Here is a 21,854-nt window from a genome sequence, read left to right as displayed (position 1 = left end):
ATCATTATTCTGATCTACTATCTTACTACAACAAAGGTTGCTCTATTATATTTCAAAAATATAAATTACATTATTGCATCCAATACTGAGATTAACGACGTCAAAATATTACAATTTCGCGGATTGTTACAGATTTTTGTGAAATAGCTTTTAAGTAAAAAAATCGTTAGCTTTATTATGCATATTACAAATGAATATATTTTTTTTTTATTACTAATAATTTTTCCAAATAAGAAATAGGGAGGTTCAAAGGAAACAACATTTTTTAAATCATTTATATTAATCAAAAAGGGCTATACATAAGCTGATATACGATTAAAATATAAGTAAAGAGTATAGTGCTTTAAGCAGAGTACAAAAATTAAATCAGATCCTTAGTCTGAATACGTTCAAAGGGTACGCGAAGGCAAACAGATAACGTTGTGCTTATAAAAGGGAGTTTCGTAAATGGTCCCAAGTTTGCCTTCTTCGTTAAGTAGTAAATATTTCAAAAAATATAAACATTACAAAAATGAAGGAAATGTCACACCACTCTAATTTTAAGATTACATACAAGGTTTGAAATATCTCCAAATCAATTGGACCTATTATATAATCAACATTTATTACTCCTAGCTCTATATATTATGTAACATAATATAGAATTTTCAAATAACAAACAGATTTATAATAACTGAAAATCGATTATGCTGTTACTCAACAATATACAATACTTGTACGCACTTGGAATAAGGCACTGATACCGGTACATAAGTAATGTTAAATGAATTTGGTGTTCTTTGTACTCACTTTAAACTTTTATAACTAACGATAGCAAAAAAAATTACATACATATTATCAAATACAATGTCATGCTGAAAACAAATGTGAAGTATATTTAGCAATTTTTCTTTAATCATTAAAAAATCTATAAACTTAACTGAAATTACAACGTAACTTTGTAGTATATTTATAGCATTTTCTCTTAATTTCAAATAAATGCAATACAGTCAATAAAGAACTCGGTTTAGCGAAACATACAAGAGTAAAACAGATAACAATATTCCGAAGTACCTGTACAACATTTAAAACATTTTTATAAGAAGTGTTTATGTTACACATATAAAACGTTTCCTTCATTACAGAACAAAGTAGACAAACAATTGTTAATATTAAAAAGAATACTATTAAAAAGAATACAATTAAAAAGAGAGGTAACGGCGGGTCGACAAAACATTATAAGTATCTATATAAAGGCATTATTTATTCCTTGACACCATACTCGCAGATTTACAATCAATGTAATTGTACAAATACAATGATTTACAAACATACATGATTACATATAAGGGAGCTTATTCCAACCGTGACACTAAGCACGAGATAATTATATCTTCGATGCAAAGTGTACCAGCTAGTCTATTGCATATACATATGACGTCATAAATATAAATACATTTAAACAGTCAGCGAAAACCTCTCGGAGTCAGGTGGTGCAGATTAAAGTGATAGGCGAGAGTAAGCAACGCGGTGCGATAATCGAATACAAGTAGAAAGAATTCTCTCGGCCAGTCGGCCGAGGTTCCTTCTACGGCCTCATGTCAACGGCTCATGAGCCGCTGGCACTGCGCGAGCAGGTACTTCTTCTGCTGCTCGTCGTAGAGGAAGATGACCTTCCCCGAAGCGGAGCTGGAGAACATGCCCAGCACTTTCCTCTTGGCGGTCGGCACGTACACGCCCTTCGCTACCGACGTCGGCACGTCCGGGATCTCCGACCACAGGTACGTCCACACGATCTGCCGATCGTTACTTCTCAGTTCAATCATTTTGAAACAGATTTATATTGCAATACTATTCACTAGTTTGCTAGTGACTATACGTTCACTAGTTTTTCTTTTTTTCTATATTCTTATAGTAAAAAATAAAAAATATCGAAAAATAATTAATATATGAGTATTACAATAATTTCTTAAGAAAAAAATACATAAGTAAGACATACTAATGTTCTAGACAGCGTAGTTTGAGTAACTTGATTATTTATGAATATAATCTGTACTAACCTGCCAGCCACCGAATACGTTGTTCTTTTCCAAATAAAGCAATCGCTTGTCTGTGCACATGACCACCTCTTTACCGGCAATCACCCACACGTGGGCTTCGTATGTGTCCGTGCTTACAAATTTACCCTGAAACAAAAATAAAATTAAAACAAGTACTATTTATATTGTTTATACAAATGTTTTAAAATTATAATAATTAATACTTTTTTATACATTACATAAACATCCATGGGCTCTTAAGTGCCCATGTCTTTTTTTTATTTACATTTGAATTATCAAACATTCGGGCGTATTTATTTCAACATTGCATGCCTTAAATTATGAACAAAAGCTTAGTATCTCCAATTTGATGGTGAATCCAGAACTTAACGTGATAGAAATATATATATGTAGGCTAATGATTAGTATATATTTCAATTCTATTTTTCAGTTGTTTTTATATATTCTATATATTATTATTTCTATACATACCTTTTCAAGTTCGGATAACATTTTATAGCCTTCTGCTTGCAGTCTAGAGTAAGGTCTGACGCCAGTGTCAGGCCCTAAGTATCGCGGTGCTCTGCGCTTTGTCACTTCCTCAGACAAATCAGCCGCTCTGTTGTTATATATATAACATTATAACAAATACTTTAGCTACCTTTACAAAAAAAAGACATTTTTATACAAAATAGACTAAAGCTTTGTCACAATCTTGCACTATGAAAAGCAGAATTAAGATCTAGGTTGAAGTCCGCTTGCATTAGACTCTTTGATAACCATACAAAATCATAGAACATTAAAAATTTTAATTTGATACCAACATTTTGTCTGCAACATAAAATAATGAGTCTTAAAAGTAAATATGCACAAAAAGCACACTCCAGGTTAATTAGCTATAAGAAAAAAAATATATATCATTAAAGCAATTAGCATACATGAATATTAATACAGATGAGATACAGCCTAAATGATATTTCAAAATGCTCTGAGTACTAATTACAAATGTTATCAATTTTACGAAATTAAACTCCAAATATATTTAGGTTCTATTCTAAAACAACGCTGACGCTTCTACAATGAGATATCAAAAACCGACACAATATATTTGATTAATGAGATGGTACTAAAACTGAAACTTCTAGCATATTTAGTTCTACAGTAAACTTCTTAGCGCACAGATGTGTTTTTACGAAAAATAGTATAACCTTAAAATAGCGAGCCTCAGTCTAATAATATCGTCGATCTTGAGGCTCCCTAAGGCATTATATTTACATTATTTTTTAAAAAAATTTACTCCTTTTAAGCTCCAGGCACATTCTACCACAATTAAATAAATGAGAATATTCATTATTTTTGGGTTTTTGCCACAAATATTACAAGATCGATTTGAACTTATTTGTCGAATGAACGCATTCACAACAAGGGCGAGATCTTATCGGTCAACATACATTTGTATATATATATACAACTCTATTCCTATACATTTTATGTTTCGTTAAAATATTGTTTAAAATTTTAAAGCATTTCTTTTTATACTTTACAAAATTTTCAGCATAATTGGGTTATATTTAATATTTTCTTCTTTCTAATAATGTTTTCTTTGCTATGCAGTTGACCTTCTCGTCGTTTTCTGTAAGACCAATATAATCAAGAACCCATTGAAATGCAAGGGCACACATTTGGCCCATAACTTATTTTATTATAGGCATATTTTTTATGTTATTGTCATTCCAAGGTTTATCTAATACAACCGACTATATGATGAATTGCGCTATCAGAATAAGAATATTATTAGGATTTATATTTAAAGCAAAAAATGATTCATACATAGCACCCATAATGCTAAAATTTTCTTTAAATTTAAACAGAGCTCTGACATTATAATTTAGACCTGTACTGTAAAAGTTACGTTCAAGTACCGGATTTATCCTCAATTACTTAATTACTAATACGGATACGGCCCAAATACAGCAAGATGTCTAAGAAATGGCATACAAGATACATCTTTCGTAGCACTTTCTACACAGTAGACGGTGGCACTAGTCGCACTAAAGTGCCGCTAGCACGGCCACCGGCGGCGACCTTTTGACCGAGGTGAGCAGGCCGGAGGTGAAGTCGACGAGGCCGCCCACGGGCCGCACCAGCAGCCCCACGGCGCCCCGGCCCAGGCCGCGCACGAAGCCGCGCGCGCCGCCCGCCTGCGCGCCCTCCAGCGGCCGCGCCACCACGCCGCGCACGCCCTCCACCACGCCCTACCGTCACCGACACGCTACACCTCGCTACACCTCGCTACAACGTGCTACGCCGTAGGGCAGCACCCTACACTGCACTACACTGCCACACGCTACCTTCACACTACTAACAACCCACTCAATCAATCAGTCAGTCATTATATAAAAAGGAGTATTATAATTCTTATTTTCTTGATACTAATTCATTGTGAACATTATTCTTAGTTTTGTCGATTAATTATCAAACTTTAATTGCGCTGCTTCTATATAATATGGTTTTAATTGCTAATAAACATGAAATACTCGATAATTTATACAAGTTGTGTGTCAGACTAATGTAGTGGTTAGTTATATCTCTTATCCTAAATAAGCTGTATTAGTATGACCGAGACCAGGCCACCATGCTATTTAATTGACACAAAAATAAGCTGTCCTAAAATGCACGAACTAGTTAACCCACTAAGCACCGAACAGCGAAGCGAAGGCATCATGCACAAAGCATGCTAGAACTGAGGCGACAACCTCTTAACGGCATCGAAGGAGCCGGAAGCGAAATCGACGACACCGGCGGTGGGGCGCGCCACGAGCCCCACGGCGCCCACGCCCAGCCCCTTAAAGAATCCCTCCACGCCCTGGTCCCGCGCGCCCTCGTAGGGCTTTGTGAACACGCCCGTCACGCCGTCCACCAAACCCTGAGTGTCAGTGTCAAACGTGTGAACACACACACACACACACACACACGCCGCACGAAACGCGTACACGCCCGAACGGTACGTGTATGTGTGCGATATTTACATGTACCCGGACGTACAATGTGATGACAAATTGTGTCGCGTTTGGTTGTTGTCGTGTGTTTGAATTTAAAAAAAAAAGAGTAAAATATTGTTTAAATGTAATAGCGTATTTTTTTCTCCGTAGCTTTTATTATAGTTTTACAAACAGTAACTTTTTTAAAGGAAATATTGAAATTATAATATAGATTGCATTCATACCATGACCAGTCCTTTTCCGCTTCTAGCGAGTCCCTCTTGTAAGTTGGTAGGCGGTTTATTTATATTATCTCTACGACGTCGCTGATAATCCTGCACAATAACGCAGTTAAAAGATAAAATATCCTATTTTTACTGAAAATATTTGTTATTTTATTACACCATTCATAAAACAAATATAATCTGTATTTTGATCTATTTTGACAAATATTTTTTTATACCTTTGTTCATAATACGAAAATTATAGAAGAATTTTGTTGATTATAGTTAGAAAAATATTTAATTAATTTCTTTTGTTTCCTAATAAAATCATATATAACTGCAATTGCTGGGCATAGACATCTTTCTGCATGTAGAAGGGTTGGAGCTTAATCCACCAACTGTTACACTGCGGGTGGCGGATATATAGTCCCTACTATGAATAGCGATCGTTATCAGGTGTCTGTGACATGACGACCGAGATCAACTGCTTAACGTACTCTCTGAGACACGGTGGGGAGACCCACAAGGACAGACAACCAGATCGGAAAGAAATATTGTAAACACAAATATCCATGCCGAGCGGGAATCGAAGCCGCAATCGGCGGTGTGTGAGAGAGCATACGGTGCACGCGCCGGAGCACCGGAGCGACGTCGTGAATGTAGAAGTGAGTATAAAAAACTAAGTGAGGTGCAGCGAGGCGCGGCGCGACCTTGTCCAGCGACAGCGCGGCCAGCCCGTGGCCCATGGCGCCGGTGATGCGCGACACGGCGCCCGCCGCGCCGCCCACCGTGTGCCCCACCAGCGAGCGCACGCCCAGCAGCAGCCCCTCCGCGAACTCGCCCGGGCCCTGGATCGCGCCCTGCGCCGCACGCACGCCGACTTATTTATTTACGTTCATTATTCACGTAGCTGATATTGAAGTAGGGCACAGCGGGAAATATTCTCCTCCAAATCTAGACCAACCAGACTGGGAAGTACCTGCACCTTACATAAGATCTCAGCTAAATAATACTGCTCTCGAGCAGCGTTGGGTTCCCGTGGTGAGTAAGGTGGCCAGAGGTCTTGGGGACAGTCGGAGGTCGGGTCGGCGACACGGATGCGACGTTTTTGGTGTTGCAGGCGTCTATAAGCTACAGTAAAGGCTTACCATTAGATTAAGCTCGTTTGCCGACCTCGTTGATTAAAAAAAAAGTTCCACAAGACAGTAAAGTAACTTTTTACATTTTGTACATTTTTTATAAATAAAAAAAATAGCGACGCACTATTAGTTACAGTATGTGATATAATATTATATTTTTAAAATATACATTATTTTATAAAGATACATTAATTAAAAAATAAAAATATTTACTTTTCATACAAGAACTGGACCATACTCCAATATTTTGTATATTAAATGGGAGCAAGAATTTTTATTTGCTGATAAGAAGTTAACGTAGATGATTATAGAAATCACTCACCTGGAAGGGCTCGTAGAACAAATCTTCTACCCCTTTCTTTAATCCAATGACTAAACCGTATGGATTACCGATGACATCAAGTCCGAGGACAAGAACGTAAAGCTGTTTCAGCGCCTGCCCGGTGTAATGACTTTGAACTTGACTGATCAACTCCTTTTGCGATAAAAATTCATAATTCCTCTCGTAATACGACAATCTACAAAATAATTAAACGTCTTTAGAATAACTTTGTAGCGTTCGGACATCTGATACATCAGTCCTCTCGTGAACACGGTTGCTGTAAAGTATCCGAAACGTCGGGCATCTAAAAAACTTAATAAAACGCGATAAAGTTCGAAAAAGTTGTTTCATTACAATGAGTGAAATTCGTGTAAACATTAGAAAACAATAACTTAAACAAATTTACGTTTGTTATGACGTACTCGTTGTTACGGTGTATGATTCCTATTTAATTTCCGCTTTTTCTATGTAGCTTTCTTAACATACATCCTACTTAGAAGACACGATAAGGAAAACTAAACTAACTTTACATTGGTAAACTTAAAATTGGTATTTAAATTAATATCATTAACTTACTTGAAAACAACATCATTCATGTCCGTCAACGTGACACCAATACTTTGAAGTAGTGTCCCTACAAATGTAGGCAGCTGCGTCGCTCCACCCAACGAAAACGATACATGCACCTATAAAAATTGTGAATTAAAATTACTACATTAATTATAAAAGATTAAGATACGATATTTATATTAATATATTTACTAGAGCTGTTTGCAGCGGCTATATTTTAGTAATACGTTATAACGATACGCTAATTTTAAAACGCCTACTATTTTTACGTTATAATATATTAGTAATATTTTATAACGACGCGTTTTGATGCTCGCTGTTAAACGTTACATATTATAAATTACTAGCTGACCCGGCAAACGTTGCCTTGCCGCTAAACGCTATTAAAAAATTGGGATTGGTGGTAGAAGAGTGAAAATTTAGGGTTCTATGTATTTTTCAATGCCAAATCATAATAAAATAACAAAACAATAAAACCGACTTCAATTACATGGACAAGACAACGTAGGTAGACGAAAAAATAGTCAAGAAAATACGCATTATCAAAGATTACTCCAAAAGTTGTAAACAGATCTCGATGAAATTTAAATGTGACCACATGATTACACATCGGCTTTCGAATACATTAAAAATCATCAAAATCGGTACACCCAGTAAAAAATTATTAAGGATTTTCGAGGGTTTCCCTCGATTTCTCTGGGATCCCATCATCAGATCCTGGTTTCCTTATCATGGTACAACACTTAGGATATCTTCTTTTCAACAAAAAAAGAATGATCAAAATCGGTTCATAAACGACGAAGTTATCCCTGAACATACAATATATACCTATATATACGTTCGAATTGAGTAACTACTCCTTTTTTGAAATTGGTTAGTAAAAATATAAAATTTTGTCAAAATAAATATTTAGGGGTGGACCCACTCTTATCATTTAGGGGTATAAAAAATAGATGTTGGCCGATTCTCAGACCTAAAGTACGGACGCGGAGCACGAAAATTCTTTCCGAAGAATTTCTTACCTTGACCCCTCATCTTTTGTCTTTGTCGCTCGCGTATAAACATGTTGCCGTTGCACAGCCGTATTCACAAATTGTCAACCTTTTTACTTTTATTTTTTAATCGACAAAAAATATTTTATTCTGTGACTAGACCGATCCACGAACAGACAGCGTAGATTTAGTGTAGTATGCAAAAAACGAGTTCTAAGACATGCCAAATTCTAAACTCTACCGATTTTTTAAAGCTTCGTACTTTATATAAATATTTTGACAACCACTGGCAGTAGGCAAAAAGGTCACTGTACGAAATTCTTTGTGCTCCGCGTCCGTACTATACGCAATATGCGCACAAAATTTCATAAAAATCGGTCCAGCTGTTTCGGAGGAGTTTGGCAACAAACACTGCGACACGAGAATTTTATATATTAGATAGTACAAGCGGTCTGCTCTCGCTTCGATTCGAGTAACTCTAGGTATTATATACTTGATGTTACAATATATCAATAAATTATCATGTTTTAGGCAATTTAAATTATATACTTCCAGGTTACTCTTAGAAAAAAGCCTTAGTACTTAGAAGTTCATTGATTTCATGTACAAATAGTTGTTTACAAAATAATTACAGACAATACTTTCTTTTATTAATCATACTAAATTAACTTGACTAAACTCACTACACAACCAAATTATGTTTACAGTTTCTCAAAACGCAACACCGCAATCGTAAAAAATAACAAACTCACGAAAATAACGAACATCATACGAGAACAAACGCATTGTCCATACTGATTATTTAAAACGAAACGAAATAAATAATCTAACGTGTAGAATAATACGAACAGTAATATTCTGAAATATTTGTTTTCAAAAATATACTAGTTCTGGACATTGAAAGGAAAATAGTTCTTATTCAGTTACAATAGAATACAATTTGACATGGGACTAATATATTATACGGCGAGATGTTTTGGACATTGAAAGGAATTTTGTTCTTATTCCATTAGAACAGAGTACAATTTGACTCTGTGTACACGTGAGTTGTAAAGTAATCAAAATATTATTTTAACATAAACGCTAGCCAGGTAAAATAAATAATAGGTTGTATGATTATTTATAAATATTAGGTTATTTTATCCGCTATCTAATATAACGAACTCCTCTTTATTTACGAAGTAGAAACGAAACTAGCTTTAAAAACGAAAAATTAAATTGATTTAAAAAAAATAAAGTACACTGTGCATCAAATACCTTAAGTGGAGATAAATGTAAATTATCATAAAAGTTCTTCAGATCTGAGGCAGCACCTATCGCAGCTAGTGCCTCTAGAGGTTGTCTCGCTTTCTCAATGTCCAATTGGAAGGCATCCAACTACAAGGAAATAACTTTCATTATATCATATCATGTGATGTTTACATTATATCTAACTTCTTTCTACCGTAACCAAACGGTGTTTTTGGAATCGTCCATTAATCACCTGTGCCTCGAAATAAAGGTCGAAGAAAGATAGGGGAAAAAAATCGAAATATCACAAGGAGAGGGGGAAGGGGCTGTAATGAAATATCACCTGTACTTGCTGAGCATAGGCCTCTTTCTCCACTGCTGCTCCACTGCGTGTCGGCTGATATATTCCCTACTATGGGTAACGATTGCTATCAAGTGTCTATGATAACATGATAACAATCGGAAACGACTCCTTAACGTGCTCTCCGAGGCACGGTGAGACCTACAAGGACAGACAACAGACTGGAAAGAAATATTTGTACAAAACAAATATTCGTCCCGAGCGGGAATCGAACCCGCAGTCGCTGTTGTGTGAGAGCCCACATGATTATTTACTGTTAGCATAATAATAACGAAATTGAAAGACAACTTACGGCTTCCTGTTCCGTGGGCACCCTCTGCGGAAACATTCCCATAAGAGCGTTAATAAGTCCCATGTCGACTTTGACATGGAATTCTTGTATCAGCACTTTATAGTACTTGTACTGCCGCACACTTGTGTGCTCCATTATACGTTCCACTATCGACACTTCGATAAACGGTTTCGTACCTAGGACAAATTAATATTGATTAGGTAAAATCTGTTTAGAGCTGTTTTTGCATTATTTTATCGCAATTTAGTTCATTAAATAGGAATCGCATTTTGATTCATTGTCTATTCACCATCTGGTTTGCGAGGTCCACCTTAGTTACCACTAAGTAGTCTTCAAAATCCATATCTTATTTGGGAAAGGGAAATATCCCGAGCAAACATGCACGTATCAGCGGTAATTCTGAGACCTGCATTCTGCAGTGAAGCATCGGGGCAGATTACTCTATAAACTTTCTCCTAGAAGAGTGATTCTTAATCAGTACTGCGTGGGCAACTGGTAGTCGGTAACGAATGAGTGAGTTCCGCTAGGCTATAACTAAGTACTGCAAGTACTACTAACTAGGAATTAATTACTAGGAATATGAAAGTATTCCAGATTTTACCCCAAAAACAGTTGATGGTCCGTGGCAAAATATACATTTTGACAAATGGTTTCTCATCGATAATAAGGTTAAGAATCACTGTCCTAGAAAAAATCAAAGACATTTTCAAGTTCAACTGAGGTAGGGCACTGCAGGATATATTCAGGTCAAAATCTGGATCAGCCCATCTGGGGAATCTAATGTATTACATTTAATAATCACAGCTAAAATAATATTGCTCTTAAGCTGTGTTGTGTTCCTTTGATGCTTCTGGTCTCAGTGTCTCACGTACTTAACATAATAATAATAATAATAATAATAAACATTTATTTATACTAACACACATACATCGATATACAGTAAAGACAAAAAAAATGTAGGTCGTAAGCTTATTTGTCGATCTAGTTATAAAAAAAATATGGTTTTTTGAAAACACGATGCAAATGATACTTTTTTTCGGTTTGTGGGCATTTAAATACCGCAGAACACTTGCACGAACAAGTGAGAATATAAAGGGTCAACTGATGCGAGGTATGGGCGCCGCCATATTGACCTCGGCCGCTCTGCCACGCGCCTTTCACTTTACCCCTACTCCGTGGCTAGCTGTGATGCGACATGCGATAGCCGATAGATGAACGAAAAACTTGTGGCGATAGAATAAAAGTTTGAGTTTAAAAAGTAGGAGGAGTAGGCTCGCACCGGAGGGGTCGTCGTTGGCGACGGACTTGGGCGGCGGCACGGGCGCCAGCGCCACGGGGAAGGTGGGCAGCGGCAGCTGCTGGTCGGCCTGCAGGCGGTGCAGGCGCGCGTGCAGGCGCCGCGAGTGCGCCGTGAGCCCCAGCGCCGCCCACACGCCCGGCTCCTGCGTGCGCCGCACCAGCCGCGCCTGCGGCCGCACCTGCCGCATCTCCTCGAAGTCGATCTGCACAAGGAATCTAACTTCGGCTTCTGGTTCTGCAGAACGCCGTTTTTACAGCTAAATGTGCTGCCAAAACAATGCTGAGCTTCTCCCGGTTGCCGTTTTTTGTTTGCTTGCAAACGAAAAAAAAATGACTTCAATTACATCGACCAGTACAACATAGGTAACTCAATATTAGATATAACTAAAAAGTACTCATCAGATCTGGATGAAATTTAAATGAGATCACGTGACAAGCTCCAGTTTTCGATTCAAATAAGAGTCATCAAAAATGGTACATTCAGTAAAAAGTTATGAGTTATATAACGTAGGTCGACGAAGAATAGTCAAGTAAATTCGAATTATTAAAGATAACTCAAAAAGTACTTCCCAGGTCTCAGTTAAATTTAAATGGGATGACATGACAAGAACCTCTCAAAGAATCATCAAAATCCGTCCGCCCAGTAATAACTTCTGAGATTACACACATAAAAAAAGGTACAGTCGAATTGAGAATTGGTTGAAAAAATCACTGGGGCCATCCACCACCTGCCTTTCCGCGTCTTGTCATGTCAAAAATTGCAAATTCGAAATACGTCCGGCAATTCTATGTCTAGAAAGTCCAAATAATAGCTATTTTCCTTGATTTATCTTATCTTTGTTTCACGAATACTGAATACTTTGTTTCACGACTTACATATTGTATTGTAGTAGTAAACAACATAATGAAGGTCGTCTCGGTTATTTGTAAAAATTAACGTTCTACGCATTATGTTTACAATAAACGTAATAATACTTAATATAACTTTAACCTACCTCAGTTTTGTCGTCAATTTTAACACGTGGCGATATCTCACTATCGCCAACAGCCTTCTTAACCAGATAATGTTGATACGCCTCTTCGAATTGTATGGCTTTAGGGTCTTCGATCTTCTTATAACGCCGTGCGCCGATTTTACACTGCTCCCATATTATACCTGAACTATAATTAAAATAACGTCTTGATTTCAGTGCAAATTATAATAATCATGTACATAATTATAATATAACATTAGTTTTATTAATTTTATACAATTATCTTGTCTCAGGTCGTCCGTATGCACATAGCATGTGCTTCGTAACGATTAATATGCCTCGACACAATATATTGGAATTCACAGCTTTATTTAAACTCCAAAGTTATAAAGGTGGCCCACCCCAAAAAGAAAAGTTTTTTTCATTTTTTTGGCAATTTTTTTTATTTTAATTTTATTATTACTCGGCATTGAAAATAACATACAACCCTAAATTTTCACCTTTCTACCATCAACCCCTATTTTTTTAATAGCATTTAACGGCAAAACGTCGGGTCAGCTAGTAAGAAAATAAAATAAAAAATGAGCAAAGGCGCTCACCTCGAGATGCTGACGTAGAGGATCTCGGCGAGGCCGCGGTCGTCCACGAGCGACAGGCCGAGGCCCTGCACGGCCAGCACCAGCTCCGTGTGCACGGGCTCGGCCTCGCCGATGGTGTGCGCGCCGCTGGCCAGGATGGGGTCCTCCGTGAACAGCACCACGCGCTGCAGCCCGTCCAGGAACGACACCCACCACACGTGCTGCGTCTCGTTTATCCTGCGGCACGGTGTCGTCATCGATTATCATAATGAATCTTTCTTTCTGACAATCACCATACAATGAAACGGTATTCAAAGTACTCAGCGTAGAAACGAGCAAATTAGACAATCGACATAATAAAACACTAAGAGAATGAAGTAAATACATATAAGTATACAGATTAAATTAAATAAATCGTTCGACATCCATATTAGATATTGCTAGGTCAATCGGTCATATAAATTTAAAAATATCTGACGGATGATCTAGTTAATGAACAAAAACGAAATACTACAAATGAACCAAATACAGTACAAAATAATCACAGACTTTGGTTTATACTGTATTTCAACAGTCGTCTACAGGAATCACGATTATAAAGGTTATATAAGATTATAAAGGTACACATATTCTGGGAATCTATTTTACTAGAATAAATGTTAAAAGATATTTACTTACATAAAGTCTCCAATGCCATCTTTTCGTAAGTCGTTTTCGATTTCCTTCTTCTTATGCGCTTGGAATGTGAGTATACGCGGTCCGGCTGGATTCTCCCAAGTGTATAGCATTTCATGCATGGAAGGTATATTTCTAAAAAAACATAAATAATAATATTGTATGCTAATGTAACTGACAAGTTTTTAATGATAGAAATAGAATTATAGAATTATCATTTAATATTAATGCAATGACATCAAAATATTTAATTATTTATTACTGTAAAAACATATATTATTGTAACATACATATATTTCATTTTCTAACTTATATTTCGTTTTCGATGTAATTGCTATTATAATTTGCTAGAGTTGTCGCTATTAACGCGTGTCCTCGCGTATTCTCGCGTGTTGCTTGTGACGTAGGGTTGTGCGTAAGCAACCATAGGTGGGGGTCCGCTGAGTAGGGTAGGTTCAACGGTATTTAAGCGCTGGTGGGTGTGACTCCTTCCTTTTCCTTTGTCTTCAGCCTCAGGTTCAGGGTGCGATTTTGTTGGGGTCCTTAGCGTGGCGGTCACGGGTGGTGCTGTTGGTGCCTGTTAATACCACGTGGCAAGAAAATTTGTGGGTTACCCGTTGGGATTACAACAATACAGATTTACGGTGTAATCCGGACTATTACCAGAATACGCATTATTAGAAACCTACCCTCTGGCATAAATATTAATTTATTAGAGATCTAATAACTACTTTTCAAGTTATATCTAATAATGCGTTTTTACTTGACGCTTTTTTCGTCGACTTACGTTGTATTATACCGCATAACTTTCTACTGGATGTAGCGATTTTGATAATTCTTTTTTTGTTGGAAAGAAGATATCCTTAGTTTAGTACCATGATAAGAAAACCAGGATCTGATAATGGGATCCCAGATAAATCGAGGGAAACTCTTGAAAATCCACTATAACTTTTTACTGGGTGTACCGATTTTGATAATTCTTTTTTTGTTGGAAAGGAGATATCCCTTTTTTGGTACCATAATAAGGAAACCAGGATTTGATGATGGGATCCCAGAGAAATCGAGGGAAACTCTTGAAAATCTGCAATAAATTTTTACTGGGTGTACCAATTTTGATAATTTTTTATTTAATCGAAAGCTGATGTTTGTCATGTGGTCACATATAAATTTTATTGAGATCTGATCACTATTTTTTGAGTAATCTTTGATAACGCGTAGTTACTTGACTATTTTTTCGTCGATCTACGTTGTATTACTCGTCGATATAATTGAAGTCGGTTTTTTTTTTCGTTTGCGAGCAAACACAATTATTCGGTTAAATCTAGGATATGGAATAACTTGTATTAAATTATTTCCTAATTATGTCTTATTTGGTTTTGACCTCCAAATCCAATTTTAATTAGCTATAATTTTTTTTTACCTCTCCCTAGTTTAGTTCGGCGCGTAAAAAAACTTCTTGACAAAACAACCTTCTCTCTTGATCTTATTTTTTTTTTAAGCGCGGCAATATTTACATTTCACACTGGTAACCCATTACGTGTTCACATTGCGTAAGAAATGATAGTAAAAGCGCGTTATCAATTTAGAAATGTATCAAAGATTTTTCTGATACTATCATAGTAGCCAGCTTCAGTGGATTTTTATTTTCATTTTCAATACAAAACAATAAGAACACGTATTGCTCAAGCGACTGTAACTTTAATAATATAAAACAAGCATATAAGCATAATAAGCCCACGAGTACTATGTGCGCGTTTATACCCACCGCTCGCCAAGATGAGTCGATAGACTCATAAGACGACGCGTCAGCATACGGTTACAGCAATTGCTTATAGCTGTTGCGGGTTCACTCCCCGCAAATGACATTCATTTGTAAGGGTCATAGGAATGTTTGCCGTGCCCTAAGCGTTTGTGCTCGTGTATTGTGTTGTCGGACCGCCCACACAAGAGTAAGTCCTGGTGGAGACCGTTGAGTGTAAGGCAGGTACGTAAAGTAGTGGAGAGGCTCACCGCGCGTTGACGTTGTCCTTCTCGAGCACGGTGACGGCGCAGGGCGAGTAGTTGACGAGCAGCGCGGGCGCGTGGCCGGCGCGGTACTGGCGCACCGTGACGTACGAGCCGCCCTCGCTCAGCTGCACCTCCACGTGCAGCCCCCCGTACTGCACAATAGCACACTACGTGAAAAATACGGGACTTACGCTGACACGCGAAAGCCGAACTCTGACTTCCTTATAAACTTCTGGAGGGTTATTAAAACAATGCCATTGGCAAAAAAAAAAATAAACGCGTCTTTAAATTAGACACATACTATTAAAACGAGTTTTTAAAGTTTTGATAGTCTTAGAACTACTGTGCCATCGAATCTTGAAGAAACCTTAACAATACTTAATTTTCTATAGGTCGAGTACTGTAAAATACTAAAATAAGTGTACACAAACAGTGTAAGTACTCTGTAGTATGGTTAATGTACTGTGTTTTACAGCTTAAACTCACCTCATTGTTCAGTTTTAAGCAGACGCTAAGTTGCTCGGTGTACAAGAAGGGCGCGGCGTGCTCTGTGGAGCCCGACACTCGCAACAAAAGTAGTTTGTCCTCTCGTTCTATTACTGGCCATATGGGTGCACTGGAGTTTTGTTCCACCTTCAAAAGGTCAGATTAAATAATATTAGACAAAAAATGTACTAAAATAACTATATCGTTATTATGTCATTACAAATGTTTACCTCTTGCCAAGGATCTGCCGATCTATTGAACTCTTGGTATTGTATCGGGAATGGACACTCGTTAATTATAAGGAAGAATGGTGTAAAAATAACCATTTTTGTTAAGCTGTTAAATGTCAGTTGGTTGGTTACGGCCACCTGAAACGACAACAATAAAAACCATTATTTTTTCCTATAACAATTTTAAAAAAGTTTGCATAAATGTCGTAAAACAAACCTGGTAGGTTCTGCCTTCATTCTTACAAATTACAACACCAGAACTTCCGGGCACATCCAATGAGAACTTATCCGACCATTCCCCAAATTCGACTCGTATCGCCGCCTTCTTTTTACCAAAAAAGTTTTTCGCTCGGAACGAAAATAGTATTGGCTCCTTATAGTCTTTCGGGTGAAAGATTACGTTGTTTGTTTCGTCGGCGTTCTAGAATTATAAGTTATAATATCATTTAAAAAAGACATAATTTAAATTAACTCCATAACCGTGTCAATCTAAACATGAAAGCTTATTGTGCACAACAAGTTGAAACTTATTTCAATTTTTATGCTACTGGTATCGTTTATGCGTGTTCTATAGTAAGCACAAAATATTATCGGGTTTCCAAGAAGGTTTGATTTGTATTTAAAAAAAATACATATATTGAAAAATAATTTTCTTACAATTAAAATAATAAATATTAGTACAAATAATATGGATTATAATTAAATAATGCATATATTATATGATGTGCATGCAAAACGTGCAGTTAAATAATATTCTCTGAAAATAATACACATATATTGTAATTATATAATGGTAAGGTCATTTTCCCTTACTCGGAAATTAAACAAAATCACAAATTATATCTGTATAGACATACGTAAGTATAGTATACTATGTGTAATGGTTATATACAAAACATTTTGTTTGTGTATATTTTTAAAAAAAATTATGTGTATTTACTTTAATTTTAAACTAGTTTGCACTCACCGGCAAACATGAAGAGCGTCTAATAAATCTACTGCAACGAGAATGTTTAATCTGTAATTTAGATATGGACATATTCTACAGAAAATATACTAAGGTATACAAATGATTTAGGGCTGTAAATAACAGCCGGACAATACATGAACTATCACCCTACTGACCATGCATATAGGAACAGCCCTTTGCTGATATGATGGTAAGTTTCAATGAGATGAAAGAGATCGAAGATGTTAGTTAGATGAATTCTCAATGTATCATGCGTTATTGTAAGGAAACCGTTAAATTTTGATAACGATAAGAAGATTTTAAGAGAGATCTATTTAAATATAATTGATTCGAAATGGTTATATCTGTTATAAGCATACAGATTAATAAATTAATATTGTAGAAAATTCAAAGCAAAAAATTAAAAAATATATAATTGCAGAAAACTTCAAACCATTTCTAAAGGTACCTTGTTAGGTGAGCTGGAATCTTTTTCTTGTTTCTTTGACTTCTGCAAGCATTAATTAATTTGACCTGTTGTAGTATAGGTCGCAAAAATCTAAAAAACTCCTATTTCAATTTGACCAAATGAAAGGGAGTTGAGATATATAAAATGACGTATTCGGTATTGAGTTATTGTAATAAAAATAAATGAAATATTCATGCGACTGGTTATACATACATATCATATATAGGACGTATATACATTTTAATATTTTTTAATGTAACTTTGCAGTTGATACAAAAAAAAAAAAACTACTTTTAATCTAGCTATTGTTCACAATTTTATTACGAAAGTTCATCAGATACCTAATTAAAATATGCTATAAAAACATATTTTAGCGACTTTAAAGTTGAGTTTCAACTTAAGTTTTGTTATGTTTTGATAAGCATATGTTTAGGGATAGCCGTATTATATTATTTCAACAAATCTTAATTTTTTTGGTACATTTCCCTTCTATTTAAGAATAAAAATGTATAGTTAAATAAAACCTACGTATGAATACTTTTCTCGATTTTGATTATTTAACACATGTATTTAAAATTTTAATTTTTTACACAAAAACCCCAGTCGCAGACAACAAATTTGGATAAAATAAATTGTACAATACATAAAGGTATTAAAATAGTACTTTTTAAAAACCATGCAAATTATGTGAGTTTAATTGTAATAATAGTCTATATTTAATAGAATAGTGCAGACTAGCTGGAGTCAATAGTATAGTAAGAAAACACGAATCTTAATCGAAAGACTACAATCTCTACCTTTTTTTTTTTCTTTCTTTTTCTTATCTTAAGAGAAAATAATATTTTTAATGTCTAAGTCTTGTTTAAAGATCATCATTCATCATCATCATCATCATCATCATCATCATCATTTCAGCCTATTGCAGTCCACTGCTAGACATAGGTGTCCACAAATTCGCGCCAAAAATGGCATTTCAAAGCCAGCAGTTGGATGGTCTGCCATCGGTCGGCTTTATAAGTTCCAAGGTGGTAGTGGAACTGTGCTATCCCTTAGTCGCCTCTTACGACACCCTCGGGAAGAGAGGGGGTGGCTATATTCTTTAATGCTGAAGCCACACAGCAATTTAAAGATATTATATGGTATATATGGTATACAATTCTTCTATACTTGTGTACAAAAAATTTGTGTATTTAAAACTAAAACTTTAGTGTTCAAAAAGTTTAAATAAACATTCGAGTTAGTTTTTTTTTTCAAACCAAAGTTCAAAAAAGCAGAGAAAAAAACAAAGATAAAAATCTGACGATAATAAAATCCCTTCGGTACATATTCGTACTGAATCATAAGAAAGGGAACAGTGCCAACGTACCCGGTAGCAGAGCGTGAAGCCGGTCTTGTTGAGCATCCAGAAGGGGCAGTAGAGCGAGAGCATCTGCGTGCCGCCCAGGTCGGCGCTGTGCAGGCCCAGCTCCAGCGTCATGAGCGCCGGGCTGTCGTGCGACTCGAACGACCACACCGACAGCTCCGCGTCCGCGGCCGGCAGGCTGCGCGTGCACACCCAGCACTTGTCCAGGTAGCTCTGGATCTGTGGAGTGTTACCTAACATTGAGCAGAGAGCTCTGCTGTCCGTGCCTTTGTCTGTTTCTTTATTGCTTACAGTATTAGCGTGCACTACACGGAAACTTTTTCTTATGTCTAGATTTACTGTCTCTACGTATCTTTATGAGAACCAAACTGGCCTTTATTATTACTTTTGTTTTGTTCATTTGTCACGAACTGACTACTGCGCTGGCTCGGGGGTTCGGTCACCGCTCATGGCAAAGATTTGTATAAGCTATACAGATGTTTGTCGCGATCTGAGCGTTTGCGCTTCTGTATTATATTTTCGGATGCCCGACACGGGAGTAAATCCCAGTAGGGGTAATCCGTTAAGACTGAGGCTGAGATAAAAAAATTATTATTTACCATAATGACGATGGAAGCTTTATTAGGAGCTAAATGTGACAAGTGGAACATTTCGCCGGGACTGAAGACTTGAGTTCGACGTAAGCCTAATTGCGATACTAATATAGGTACTGGTAAACAGTTTTGCAACTTCACGGCCGGCTTTAATACAATGTCGTAGCATGACGACGCGAATGTGTGGCGGTTCGTGTGTTCGAAGAATACTTGCTCCATGGTTCCTACAGCCTGCAAGTTAATAAAAACATTACACAGTAATTGAAAATAATTTAAAAATGGAATTCTGACAACATGATACAACAACATAACACATGATAATGTTGTCATAAATCCTTAATTTAATATTAAGAATAAATTACCCGCAAGTAGAATTTTTCTCCACTGTTCTTATCTTTAGAATCACATTGTAATAATTTCGATAAGTTAACTTCCTGTTGCAGCTCACGCCATATGAAGGGAGACACGGATACTGTGAAACCTAAAAGTATACATTGAAATATTAAGATCAATTATTTAAAAAACGCAGTGACGTTAGTTGGATGATATTAATTTCAGAATAAAATTGCGTCTCATATATGTCCCACAGTGCAAAAAAATTGTATTGCTTTGCTAATATTATAAATTGAATAATTCTTGTGGATGAATGAGTGTTGTACTCTTTAACGCGAAAATGACTGAACTGATTGTAATGAAAGTTGGTACATTGATACGCTGGAGATCTAGCATTACACGTAAGTTAATTTTTATCCCGACATTCCCACGGGGTCGAAAATTATGCGGGCGAAATTGCATAAGCATAACTTTGAGACGTTTAACGACTTTACTTATTTTCTTCACCTTTCTTTAAAAATATTTCAAATACTTTCTAAAAGGTTTTCGCAAAATGAATATTAAAATTGCGCATAAATTGAAAAATTAAAAGAAAAGTTAACGACTATTTAAACATCGCACTTACGATGACCGTTCTTACGTTTGATAGTTCGCGCGCCGTAAATAGATAATAGATACATGTATTACAGTTCAAATTGAATATTCATAGTAAGGTCATAACAAGGAGTGTCGGGTCAGCTAGTCAGATATAATAATAATTGAAGCCGAGTACAAATGCGGCTCCCACCCTCGACGGAGAAGAAGATCTCGGCGGTGGGCGTGTGCACGGCCCGCAGCGGCAGGCGCAGCGTGTGCCCGGGCGGCACGGCGCCCAGCAGCCGCACCTCGTTGCCGCTCGCCGTCATGTAGTACACGCACACGCTCACCGCGAGCGCGTTCGTCACCTGCGCCCGGGCCGTGGCTTTTAGCATCGCTACTGCTCTATCGCTGCAATTATCTCTGCCCTGGGTGACGCCACTCAACACTATCGCCACTACAGTATTCGTTCATTACACTAAAGAACGTCGTAATGAGTACAGTAAAACGAACTTAGATAAACTTACAAGTATACAATGACAAACATACAACCTTCAGACGGACGGTCAGTCAGCAATACCTTAGCATTAGCACTCGAAGAATGTCCTACCTTTGCACAGAGAACACCCCTAAATTGAAACGCATGTCTAAAATGAAACGTGTTGCCTATCTATAGACCAATGTAGACCGTCAGGACGATATTGACCGTTTTGAGACATAATAAATTCTGCCTTTTAAGTAACCGATCACTGTGTGATGTTTTATTTAAAGCAGAACCTATACCATAAACCAAATGAAGAATACTATGTGGTTTTTGTGGTGTCGAATAACTAAGCAAGTAACAATATTTGCCATTTTTTTTTTGTTTCCACTACTCATTATAAATACAAAAGACGTCTTTCGCATCCGCCTGTCAACCGATGCACACGTAGCTCGCAGCGCCCACCTGCACGACGCTGCGCAGGTAGACGTGCATGGCGGCGTCCTGCATGACGACGTCGGAGATGAGCCCGCGCGGCTCCGCGGCGGCGGGCTCGCCCGGCGGCCGCCTGCCCAGCGAGAAGTAGCGCTTGTCTGCGCGCTCCACCGGTATCACGATCTCCTCCTCCATCTCTACTATCTGGAACGAATCCATTTTTAAGTCGAACGTACCTGTGTTTGTTTATCTATTGACACTTGATACATATTTAGCA

The 21,854-nt window shown here is 37.0% G+C and overlaps 1 protein-coding gene across 1 annotated transcript in view; it reads right to left on the bottom strand.

The window, feature by feature from the left end:
* Nucleotides 1–341: 341 nt before the first annotated feature.
* Nucleotides 342–21,854, bottom strand: part of LOC123655312 (vacuolar protein sorting-associated protein 13) — a 44,408-nt gene continuing 22,895 nt past the window's right edge. The window contains exons 37-60 of the mRNA XM_045591123.1: nucleotides 21,608–21,781; nucleotides 20,873–21,029; nucleotides 20,115–20,233; nucleotides 19,759–19,983; nucleotides 19,163–19,378; nucleotides 17,797–17,838; nucleotides 16,596–16,799; nucleotides 16,379–16,516; nucleotides 16,149–16,295; nucleotides 15,666–15,814; nucleotides 13,659–13,790; nucleotides 13,002–13,217; nucleotides 12,424–12,589; nucleotides 11,409–11,631; nucleotides 10,130–10,305; nucleotides 9,504–9,623; nucleotides 7,261–7,370; nucleotides 6,685–6,880; nucleotides 5,934–6,083; nucleotides 5,245–5,334; nucleotides 4,775–4,944; nucleotides 2,511–2,637; nucleotides 2,040–2,165; nucleotides 342–1,775 (exon numbers count right to left, since the gene is read on the bottom strand). Coding sequence (XP_045447079.1) covers nucleotides 1,581–1,775; nucleotides 2,040–2,165; nucleotides 2,511–2,637; nucleotides 4,775–4,944; nucleotides 5,245–5,334; nucleotides 5,934–6,083; nucleotides 6,685–6,880; nucleotides 7,261–7,370; nucleotides 9,504–9,623; nucleotides 10,130–10,305; nucleotides 11,409–11,631; nucleotides 12,424–12,589; nucleotides 13,002–13,217; nucleotides 13,659–13,790; nucleotides 15,666–15,814; nucleotides 16,149–16,295; nucleotides 16,379–16,516; nucleotides 16,596–16,799; nucleotides 17,797–17,838; nucleotides 19,163–19,378; nucleotides 19,759–19,983; nucleotides 20,115–20,233; nucleotides 20,873–21,029; nucleotides 21,608–21,781 — 3,768 coding nt within the window. The 3' untranslated portion in view covers nucleotides 342–1,580. The remainder of the gene's footprint in view (nucleotides 1,776–2,039; nucleotides 2,166–2,510; nucleotides 2,638–4,774; nucleotides 4,945–5,244; nucleotides 5,335–5,933; nucleotides 6,084–6,684; nucleotides 6,881–7,260; nucleotides 7,371–9,503; nucleotides 9,624–10,129; nucleotides 10,306–11,408; nucleotides 11,632–12,423; nucleotides 12,590–13,001; nucleotides 13,218–13,658; nucleotides 13,791–15,665; nucleotides 15,815–16,148; nucleotides 16,296–16,378; nucleotides 16,517–16,595; nucleotides 16,800–17,796; nucleotides 17,839–19,162; nucleotides 19,379–19,758; nucleotides 19,984–20,114; nucleotides 20,234–20,872; nucleotides 21,030–21,607; nucleotides 21,782–21,854) is intronic.

The sequence above is a fragment of the Melitaea cinxia genome, chromosome 7 (assembly GCF_905220565.1).
Source record: "Melitaea cinxia chromosome 7, ilMelCinx1.1, whole genome shotgun sequence".
Lineage (NCBI taxonomy): Eukaryota > Metazoa > Arthropoda > Insecta > Lepidoptera > Nymphalidae > Melitaea > Melitaea cinxia.
The sequence above is the reverse complement of the archived record's forward strand: the minus strand, read 5'-3'. Positions and strand labels throughout refer to the sequence as shown.